This window comes from Pistacia vera, unplaced genomic scaffold, assembly GCF_008641045.1.
Source record: "Pistacia vera cultivar Batoury unplaced genomic scaffold, PisVer_v2 Contig520, whole genome shotgun sequence".
NCBI classification, from domain to species: Eukaryota; Viridiplantae; Streptophyta; class Magnoliopsida; order Sapindales; family Anacardiaceae; genus Pistacia; species Pistacia vera.
The window spans coordinates 395,079-406,664 of record NW_022196358.1 but is presented as its reverse complement, the minus strand read 5'-3'; the positions used below and the strand labels follow the sequence as shown (position 1 = coordinate 406,664).

Sequence of the window (11,586 nt, the reverse complement as noted above, 5' to 3'; positions counted from 1 at the left end):
TCATTACATAAAAGTCAAATACACTAGAATTTACTATTAAAAAAGTGAAACTCTTATCTTGAAACTTATTAATCTAAAACATAATTTATAGGGGTTGAGCAGGTAGATAGATGGAGGTTTATGGGTTGTTAGCTAATATTATTTGTGAGGTAGCTTAGTTGATAAGATAATTCAAGACAAAATGTGATGGATGGTGATCCTTTTCCTACTTGAAAATGATGACAATGTTCATAAATTATATTTGTTTGATTCTAAGTATTATTTGTTTGTTTGTTTGTTAAGCTAGAATATGTGCATGTGGTTGTCATAAAAACTTTTAATTTTATTTTTTGGGATGAGTTTATTGACTTATATAAATCAAGGAATTCAGGCATTCAACAATGGGTCCATTACACAGCTACCTTCTCACATCCATCCAATCTTGATTATTGCTTAACCAAACATTAATTTTGTTGTATTGAGAATACAAGCTGAACTCAAACAACAAATAAATGCGCTGGAGTCAGGACTGTTATTTTGGTTAGCTGAAGTTGTTATTTTTCAGTTATGTTTCCCGCCCAAATCAAGTTGCTAAGCAAGTTGATGAAGTTGCTAAACAAGTAGTTAAGCAAGATGATCAAATTGCTGAACAAGTTGCTCTCACTCCCTGCAAGTCCAACGGAAGTCAAGTCTCCTCTGTTTTTCTGTGATTCTTAAAAGATGAACTAATGGCTGAGATCATCTTTCATATTGATCAATAGATTGTAGTATAAAAGGATGTTTCTTGAACTTGAAAAATCAATATAGAAGCATCATCATCATTTTTCTATCTTTCAATTTTTCAGTATTTCTGTGCAACTCTAGGTTACTAGATTTTCTGCACACTAAACAGACTTTACATATTGTTAAGTTGCTTTCACTCATTTTTGTCCTCAAAATAGAGATATGTTCCATTTTTTCTTTAGTTAAATCATTGATTATCATGATTTATTAATAATTCTTTTTTTTATTAAATTATTTAAAAAGGAATATAATTGTTATAAGGAAATATGAATTTTATTAGGAATAATTTTCTCATGTATTACTTATAAATAGTGGGGTGATTAGCCAATTCAATGCTGTAAGAGAAAATATGAGTCGAACATGATATATGATGTAAAAAGATTTGTTAAACACTGCACATTGAATTTATTTTGTTACTCTCTTATCCGTAGATGTGGGGGGAGTTATGTAACTATATCAAAATATGTTAAATTATCGTATCTGATTATATAGTATAATTTATGTTTATATGTTATCTTGTCCCAAATTCATTTTAAGAAATAATATTGAATAATCTTATCACATCCACAATATGAATCAAACTTGATTGATGTAGGTTCGATGGTCAAGATTTCTTATCGAGGCTTGAAGGGAAAAGCATAATGTTTGTAGGAGATTCACTGAGTTTAAATCAGTGGCAATCACTCACATGCTTGCTTCATAAAGCTGTGCCACACGCTATCTATCAATCACATAGAACTGGAGGCCTCTCCACTTTCACATTCCCAGTGAGATTCTCCCCTCCCCTTCATTATATAATTGCTCTCTTTTACATGAATCTTGTTTTTGGACCCATTTTCTGTCTCGGAAAACACCAATTTTCCAGTGGTGATTATAGTTAGCTTCACTATAGAACTAGAATTTTTCTGAAAATCAACATGATTTTGTAAGTATTTTAACATTAATGCATTAAACGGATTCGTAGTTATAATGTTATATTCTCTAAAGACTTTTTGCATGCAGACGTTCAAGACTAAAGTGATGTTCTCTCGCAACGCATTTCTGGTTGATATTGTAAACACAAAGACAGGGCGAATTCTAAAACTTAACTCCATTCAAAGTGGGAAGCAGTGGAGGCAAATCGATGTCTTGATCTTCAACACATGGCACTGGTGGCTTCACACCGGAAGGAAACAACCGTAAGTAATTAATTAATCTTCATTAATTCTTAATTAACCTAACTAATCATTAATTAATTGCAGATGGGATTTGATTGAAGATGGAAGTGAAACAATCAAAGACATGGATCGCTTAGTAGCCTTTGAGAAAGCGTTGAACACTTGGGCTAATTGGGTTGACACAAATGTCGATCAAACCAAAACCAAGGTCTTCTTTCAAGGGGTTTCCCCTGATCATACCAAGTAAGTAAATTGTCCTTAAAAGTAATTTACATATATATGGGATATTATTATAAACCCCTGATCGTACCAAGTAAATAAAAATTTGCGTTTTTATCATGTAGAGAACAATTTTGCCAATTTTTATCAAAGATATCCCTTATAGTTTTAAAAGCATTTCATTCTCATGGTAACTTTGTAAAGTTTTATCATATTTACGTGTAATTTTGTCAAGTTTTATCATACTTCCCCTTACAATTTTAAAACCATATCGTTGAAATTTCTTTGCCCTAACTCCATTTTTTTATCTTTTATTTTAATTTTTAATTCTCTTTTGTAATTTTAAAAAATATATTTAATTGGACACTTGTGGAATAACATATTAAGAAGTATTATAATACTTTACCTATTTAATTATAATGTCAATTTGATGGATTGAGGACAAAGGGGTGTCAGTGATATACTTTTAAAACTGTAAGTGGTATCCTTGATAAAAATTGGCAAAGTTATTCTTCACGTGATAAAAAGGCAAACCTTAAAAGTACTTTATGATAATATATATATATATATAATGAGGATGTCTTGAAATTTTTTAATATGCACATCCAAGGTAAGCATCTTGATTATAAATCTTTTGAAGGGAACAACTGGACACTCACCTTCGGCTCACATATTCAAAAATTTAGGACGTCCACATTAGAGAATAACTATATATATAAAAGCAAATTTTCATTATTCACATGTGACAAGAACGATTTGGCCAACCTTCTTATTAGAGGGGATTTTGTTGCTTTTCTTGGGGTAATATTGATGACTAAACTAGAAGGGTTTATAATACTTTTTTCAAAAACACTAATTATCAACAAAAATAAACAATTATTAGAGAATTTAACTTAATTATAAGTTAACAACGGATATTAATTATATTATTAATTTTTAATGAAACGTAACAGTGGAGTTGATTGGGGGGAATCAAGTGCAAGTTGTGAGAAACAAACAAAACCAGTAATGGGGTCAAAGTATCCAGGAGGTGAACATAAAGCAGAGATAGTAGTGGAGAAAGTGATAAGAAGAATGAGAAATCCGGTGTATTTGCTGAACGTGACAAGATTATCACAGTTAAGAAAAGATGGTCATCCTTCCTACTATGGCATCGGCGGCCACAAAGTTCCTGACTGCAGCCACTGGTGCTTGGCCGGTGTTCCTGATACTTGGAACCAGCTTCTATATGCTGCTTTAATTCAAACCTAAACTAGTTATGCATGGTGCTCATTGTTAAAACAATAATTTCATTTTCAAGGCAACAGCTAACGATATTAAAATTGGCTCTGTTGATGTTAATGTGTTGTCTCAGTTTCAATGGTCAGTATTATATCGTGTTATTTTGTCTACATCTCTTAATTAAAGGTTGAAACATATATATTGATAAATAATTTTTAGCCCCCACCAATTTCTTCTTAAACCCTTGTATTCTACTTTAAGTGAAGATATAATTGTAATAAAAAATATTCCTCCATAGTGGTCTTTTGGAATTATTACAATAAAAAATTATAGGCATATAACTCAGGTTACAATTGAAGAGTAAACACAGAAATCCAATTGAAAATGGGTCGGATGTATATCATTCAGTGTCTTCCTTTCCTTACTTGGACCACGAGCCTTGAGTTGTCTGACCGTCTCGTTGTAGCCTTGCTCCACTAATAGCAACCAAAGAAAACCAAAGACAAATAGTTATAGAATAAGGTGTAGGAATCAAGCCTCCAATTAATTAGTGAAAACTAATATGATCAAAGAATATTGGAAGAGATCATTTTTCTTTTTTTCCTTGAGATTATTTTCTTTTCTCTTTGAGATTCTTTCCTGTTAGAGTTAACGAACTCTAGTAAATGTTTAGGTACCCATTTTTAATAACATAGTGGAAATGTTTTTACCATATATGTTGATTAAACATTATCAAGTTAAGTGTGAATCAACAACCATAAGTAGGAAAACATAAAGAACACAAGTATATACGTGGTTCGACTAAAACTAGTCTTAGCCTACATCCATGGGACCTCGTCCAGATCGAAGCTAATCCACTATAACATCAAACATTACAAGAATAAACATTCAGAGTTGATTTTAGAGCAAAGTGGACTCTTTGTTCTACGATACACTAAACATCACCCTCTCATTCCCTAATGCTTCGTCACTCTTGGATTGCTTCACACACTAGGAACACTCCTGAACAGGCTTGAGCTCCTCCCAAGCTTTACATGCTGGAGACACGCTCCAACATCAACAATCGAACCTCGTTACAGTTGCCATTCAACAAAGAAGATAAATAAAATTGTTTTAGCACAAACCCATAAAAATGAACCTGACCAAGAAACAACTCTCTGAAAAGTTTAGAGCACCAACAAAATGGATATTCTGGTTAGCTCAAAATTGCACAAGAATGAAGATAATAAAGAAGATTTTCTTGTGCAACAATTCATGCCAACTTAGTAGACAAGGGCTGATATGTGTTGGTCTAAAAGAGGAAAAAGATTCCACCAAACTTTTGGGATCACAGCCAAAAAAGGAAATACTAGTTTTTCAGGACCAGTTCTGAATATTTGGGACACCTATAAGTGGTCTTCACACCACCATATCAGATAACAAAAAAGTATCTCAGCATAAAATGTAAATATGAAACTTGCGCAAAATGAATCAGACATGCAGATGTTAGTCCAGAAAGAAAGTGTGCACATAATCGCGATAAAATGCGAAATAAATTCCAACATGCATATGTGTGACATACGTGTGACATACGTGTGCAAGAACACATCATCTATGCACACACTCATAATGAAATTGCAAAAAGCATTAGTTACACATAATTGTGCAAACACACAACATAAGTTTGACAAAATATTCAATAATCTCTCCCTTTGTCAAACTTATGAACAAAGCAACAAATTGATCATAGGATAAATACAAACTTGTCTTACAAAAACAAACAACATCATATAAATAGAGGCAAGAAATAAACAAAACAATAATGAGTGTTGAACACACAAATTAAACAAAAAGTAACACAAAACATATAAGGCAAATATGAAACTGAAAACTGCAAAGAGTTCAACAAAAACAAACAAACTCCCCTTAAGAGAGTTAACTACGACAACAAAAGGATACACTCCCCCTCAACAAAAAAGCATCAAAGTTAAATAGTTCATATGAACCAAGAAAAATAAACATCCCAAATAAGTTCAAATATGCAACAAAAGATATCATCAAAAACACAACAGCTACACTCCACTCCCCCTCAACTCTACTCCCCCTCTTTGTTCATAGGTTTGAATGAAACCTTAGTAATGAGCTGATTTATGAGTAAGGACCATTGCGTAGGAACCATGTCGTGGCAAGCGCGTAATAACAACAAAAATTTTCTTTGCCATGGCATGATTCCCTAACCCAAGATCATGATTCAAATTGAATAATCAACATATAAAAACATACAAGGTTATGTGATTTACCTCCGTTGGCGGCTCCTCCTCTAGATCTTTCCAAGTAATCACTATCAATCCAACGTAGGATTGAGTTTGTCGGTATCTAGATGAAGGCAGACACGAGATCACCCTTGGATTGACTACTAGATCAATTGGAGGGCTTAAGTGAAGGTGGCAGAAATTTGTGTGAGAAAAACTCACAAGGTGGCTAGGGTTTGGCGTGAATGGGAGAGTTAATTTTGCTATTCAATTTGCAAAATTAACTTTATGGGAATTGCTCTATTAAATCAAAACCCAATGACCCTTTATATAGGAAATCCCAAATAAGAATCCAATAAGGATTGTAAATCCCAAATAAGAGTCCAATAAGGATTGTAAATCCCTAATTCCTATTTGGATTGGATTACAATCCTTTTAATTCCTATTTGAATTGGATTGCAATCCTTGATATGAGAGATTAGAATATCTCTTAAATATATTCTCCTTAAATATGAATCCTAATTAAATAAATATTCCTATTTATTTAATTCCTATATAAATTCATATTCTAATTAAATAAATATTACTATTTATTTAATCATATATATTTATCGTATTTAATATATGGGTTTTAATATATATTAAATTAAATTAAATATATATTCTCTCTATTAATTAAAAGTAATATGATTCCAATTTTCTAAAAACTTCTCCTAATAAATTGGATAATGGCATCAACCCCTTAGAAAAATTACCAAAGTGCCCTTTTCGCCCATAATGTCGAAAATGCACATGGATTCCCAAATTACCGAAACACCCTCTTCGGCCCAAGGACAAGATTGGTCCTTCCATTTCCATTTCTCACCTAACTACCTCATATGTGTGTGACCTGAAGGTCACTTTGCCAGCAGCGTCCCGATAACTAATTAAGCATTAAGCAGTTAGTGTTTTCGTACACCAATCAAGATTGGTCTCTAGTAAGGCATCATGACTCAAGGTAAATAAAGAATCAGCGATTTAGGCTTACCTTGTCTACGGTATGGTTACTGTGCAATTTGATCCAATTCATCATCTTTTATCTTATCAAGGTTTGAGGTACAAAAATAGTGTCTACCTCAAAAGCTACCTTGACATGTTCTATATTTGGTTCTTGAATTTGAAAACTATAAAATTGGATTCGAGCACTAATTAGATTCCACCATGACCACAGATTTGAGGGTGTAGTTCTTTAACCAAATATTTCGCTGAGATAAGATCTCCTGTAACCAAGATTGTTGAATCCTTTATTGATCCACCATAGTCATAGTGTATTTCTTGATGTAACCAATCACTATCATTCTGGTAATCCCTAAAAGAGATAATGTTAAGGTAGTGTCAAATCATATGATATTTACACGGCGCTCTGGTGATCTCAAGTTAAAAGACCACATGCACCACCATCTGTGACGTAACATAAATTATGGTGTAACTGGGCACATTCTAGAAATGCCTCCATCCACAACTAAGCCTCAATGATTGGAAATTTGATGGATGTTTCATGATTGACAGTTACACCTAGGATTAAATTAATTGGAAATTGTCTCGAAAAACACGCAGTCAAGCAATACACATATCAGTATCACGCACACAGACACATGCCTAATCAGTCACTGTTTCATCGCATGGCCACCATTCTTTCTTGTTAGTTAATACTCTTCCAATCATGGACGTTCAACTTCAAAATACATTTATTTTTATTTAAATCACAAATAATTTTGGGCCTCGAAGATCTTGATTCTTGAATCATACATGAAATATTTACTTTGTTTGATGTGAAACAAAACATCATATCGTCAGAGTGGGCAACTAATTAATTGGTTGATTAGTATACATCCAATTTGATTAATGACATGGTTAAATATAATTTATTTAATTAGGTTAATTAATGTATCCCACGTTTCATTGTTTTCCAAATCTAATCATATTATTATTAATTAACAATATTTATGGGGGTGACAATACATACATAATTTTATTTTATTTTTATTAACGAGTACCAAGTGAGAATGTATTTGTAAGTTTTAAGGGTTTTTTGGTCATTTTATAAACTTTTGGGGGGTAAATGTAATTTTTTAGGATACCCGGAATCGGAACCGTTGGTAAAGGATTAGGTTATGGGTACCTAAGAACTAAAACCATCAGTTCTAATTCCGGTTCCAAATTTTAGGAGCTGTCGGTTCCGGTTCAAAAAATATAGGGTACTTGGAACTGATCACCCCTAATCTCCTTCATGTGCTAGAGCATCTATTGGCACACATGTCCCATAGTCTTCTCCAAAACCTTCATCTCGTCAAATTAATAACTTAGATTGCCAAGTGTTAGGTTTTAAAGAATCAACAATGGATGACGAAGGAACATCCTTTGGAGGTTGTCTAAACGATCCTCAAGTGATCGTTTTAAGCTTCAAGCAAGGCTCCACTTCATGACGCTTTGGATTATGGGGAGCTATGATCCTATGGATATAAGGGAGGGAAATGGTAACATTTGAATTGTATTCATAGTCTCTGCGGCTACTCTAATGTAGGAGTACATTAAGAACGCAAGGTCGATCTTCTTACCAGTCCATATTCCATGAATGAGTTGTGCTCTATCTACCCTAACAGTTGAGCTATGCATGGATGAAGACCAATTTGACAAGGAAATTTTGAACAAACCCTTGTAGAGAGGAGAAAGCACACTAGGTTGTACATAACCACATCTAGGCCATTTTGTAATAGACCCACCAGACAACACTTTGACTACAACATCCATATCAAGAAAATCCAACTTGTCAGGATTCTCAACAGCAGGCATATCAAGTATATTCCTAATCACATCAACATTGAAATCTACCGATATTTCCCGAACAAATACTTGATTGTAATGTTCACCAGGTTTATCAATGTTATTGCCAAAATTGGCATAAAACTCTTGAACAAGAGTTTGAATGAGGACAACAAGATCACTAACTAATTTTACCCATTTTCTTTTATTAAGAATCTTTGAAATCTTAGGAAAATCACTCAACTTCACATTTGACTCACAAACAAGTGTCCTACAAACAATGTGCTCCTTATAGCATTTTTCAGCCTCAAGAGAGATAAAGGTAGAAGCTTTACCAAGTGAGGAGGATTTCTCTATTGATTTTCCTTTCTTCTTTGCTTTGGAGGATTGAGTTTGAGACATTGCGAGTTTAGATTTTGCAAGAGATTTCTTTTGTGAATTCAGCGACCTGATTGGAGGACTGTTAGATCCAGTAGAGAATGATGAAGATGAAGAATCTTTTCACAAGAACACATCAGAAGCAGGGTATGTGGGTTTTGGGTCCTCTACTTGCGATTGTTGACGATGGATAGCCCTCTCCGTTGCCACAAACTTCTTATGCTTGTCAGCCAAGAACGATTTTTGAGTATCCAAAAAAAAAAAAAAAACTGATAAAACAAGAGAGATTAGAGCAAGAAGATTACAAGTCATTTAAAAGAACGTTTGCACAATTTGCCAATTTGACAGCACATACCCAAAAGCAGTAGACTCTATTAAAAGAAAAAAAATTTAAAAAGACAAATCCATGAGAAGTTTCACTTGATTTTAAAAGACCAAGAAATATCAATATCTACATAGAAAAACTATGTATCCATTTCTCAATCTTGAAATTTACACAAATCACAAGGAATAATCCAAACAATTTTAACAATTGAAATAACACTTCCTTAATCAAAATCAAGAGAATGATAGTCATAAAAGCTCATCTAACGTATGTGATAGTGTCCTCAAGAGGGATTGGTCAAGCAAGACTTTTACAAGGAGAACTCGCTTGAGCCCCAAAACCACCCCCACCCCCACCCCCCCCAACCAAAAAAAAAAAAAAAAGGAACAATGTATTTTCTTTTAGACATTCAAGACCTATGATTTGTCTTTTCTTTTTCATTTTCTTTTTTACACAAAGGGAAAATAACTCTAAAAAAATAACAAGTGTAGCTTTCACACTTGCAAGAAGGTATCATTCTTAATGGTAGATTTTCCAAAGCATAGGGTCTCATATTTCAGAAAATTATTCAAAAATGATTTTCACACTATAAGCAAAGTAGCTTTTTCACAATGTGACAAGCATAAAACAAACAGCTCAAGATAAGACAAGGTCATGCTACAACAAGAGTCAAAAAGTGTGGACACATCCCAAAAGAATTAGCACATATGCAAGAGAGAAACAAATAACTAAGTGCTAGCACAGATAAACAATCTTGACAAAATATAAGAAAGGAAAGTCCTTCATGATTTATTCAACAAACAAAAAACAACTATTCAAGTTGAAGTAGTCCAATGAACTCCTCAAGTAACCAAAAGTATCACAGTTAAGTGCTTTTGTAAATAAATCTGCCAATTGGGATTTGTGCTCACATGTGTACTTGAGTGATTTTTCTTCAGCTAACTCTTTAGTGAAGTGATGTCTTATGTCAATGTGCTTAGTCCTAGGTGTTGCACATGGTTCTTAGAGATGCTAATGGCATTAGTGTTATCACACAACACAGTCACACATTCTTGGTCAATACCATAATCACATAACATTGCTTTAACCACAAACCTATGTGCAACAATTCCCTACGGCATATACTCAACCTCGATAGTGGATAGAGATATAGAATTTTGTTTCTTGCTATACCATGTGAAAAGGTGTTTCTAAGGTAGAAACAGCCTCTCGAAGTGTTCTTTTGATCATCCAAACTCTCTACCGAATCAGCATCACTATACCCAAGCAACAAACTGTTAGAATCATATGAATACCATAAACCAAATTCACTGTACCTGAAACATATTTCCTAATTTTTTACTGCAGTCAGATGCAATTCAATTGGATTAGCTGAAACCTGAAACATATGCCAACACTGAAGCACAAATCAAGTCTACGTGCAGTTAAATATAAGAGGCTTTCAATCATGCTTCGATACAATTTATTGTCTACTTCTTACCATGTTCATCTTTGGACAACTTAAGGGTAGAACTATGGGTGTTCTAGCATGTTTTGCACTTTCTAAACTAAACATCTCAATATGTTTCTAGCATACTTAGATTGAGACACAAACACTGTCATTTTCTAATTATTTGATCTGAAGACTTAAAAACATATTTAACTCACCTACCATGCTCATTTCAAATTCATTTTCATCAAATAAATGAATCATGGAATGTGTGTGAGAAGTTGAGACAAACATAATATCATCAACAAAGATTTGTGCGCATAAAATTTGACCAGACATACTTGACAAACAAAGTTTTATCCGCATTACATCTCTTGTAATTGTGCTCAAGAAGAAAGGTTGTTAATCTCTCATACCAGGCTTGAGGGGCTTGTTTAACCATAAAGAGCCTTCTTCAATCTGTACACGTGATCTGGCTTGTGTGGATCTTGAAATCCAACCAGTTGTGTAACATCTCACTGAAAACTAGTACAATGCATGCATAAACAATGTAAAATTGGCCAAAGTTTTCTTTCATTCATTCATATGTCTTTATACACAAAGAGTACTGTTTAAAAAATGCATTTTAAAAGACAAACAAGGGGAAACAGTGTAGCTATTACTCCTCGCTTGTCGACACCCCTCTGACTGCATCAACACCTAGATCCTGCATCCACAAAGGAAAATAACGGGGTGAGCACAAATAATGCTCAGTAAGTAAAACCCTCTATCTGTCTGTCCCCGTATGTATCACACGTAATTCTTTCCTTTTACTATTTCTGTTTCTATATCTGTTTCTACTAAACATCATGGCCTCATCTTACCGGAGGTACGACCGGATGGCGTTCACACAGCACCATCTCCTCTCCATGATTATCGGGTGGAATTCACACAGTACCAACCCGTTCTTAGTGACTACCGAGTGGGGATCACAAAGCACTTACTCGGTTTTCCTAACTATCGAGTGGGATCACCTAGCACCTACCCGTTCTCATGACTCTTGGGTAACGATCATCAAGCATT

At 33.9% G+C, this 11,586-nt stretch overlaps 1 protein-coding gene across 2 annotated transcripts; it reads left to right on the top strand.

Annotated features, from left to right (window-relative positions):
- Positions 1–1,327: 1,327 nt before the first annotated feature.
- LOC116106711 (protein trichome birefringence-like 43) lies at positions 1,328–3,520 on the top strand. 2 transcript variants are annotated; one of them, XM_031393049.1, is made up of 4 exons: positions 1,328–1,529; positions 1,750–1,940; positions 2,004–2,162; positions 3,092–3,520. In XM_031393049.1, the coding sequence occupies exons 1-4, from the start codon at positions 1,404–1,406 to the stop codon at positions 3,387–3,389; spliced, it is 774 nt and encodes a 257-aa protein (XP_031248909.1). In that variant the 5' UTR covers positions 1,328–1,403; the 3' UTR covers positions 3,390–3,520. The 2 variants fall into 2 exon arrangements, with proteins under 2 accessions (XP_031248909.1, XP_031248910.1); XM_031393050.1 differs by having other exon boundaries at positions 1,337–1,529; positions 1,765–1,940.
- The last annotated feature ends 8,066 nt before the right edge of the window (positions 3,521–11,586 follow it).

Bases quoted from the DNA above. Each gene is read 5' to 3' on its own strand.
- LOC116106711 (XM_031393049.1), top strand. From the start codon at position 1,404: ATGTTTGTAGGAGATTCACTGAGTTTAAATCAGTGGCAATCACTCACA. The intron at 1,530-1,749 runs GTGAGATTCTCC...TATTCTCTAAAG, and splicing joins TCTCCACTTTCACATTCCCA to ACTTTTTGCATGCAGACGTT. The intron at 2,163-3,091 runs GTAAGTAAATTG...GAAACGTAACAG, and splicing joins GTTTCCCCTGATCATACCAA to TGGAGTTGATTGGGGGGAAT.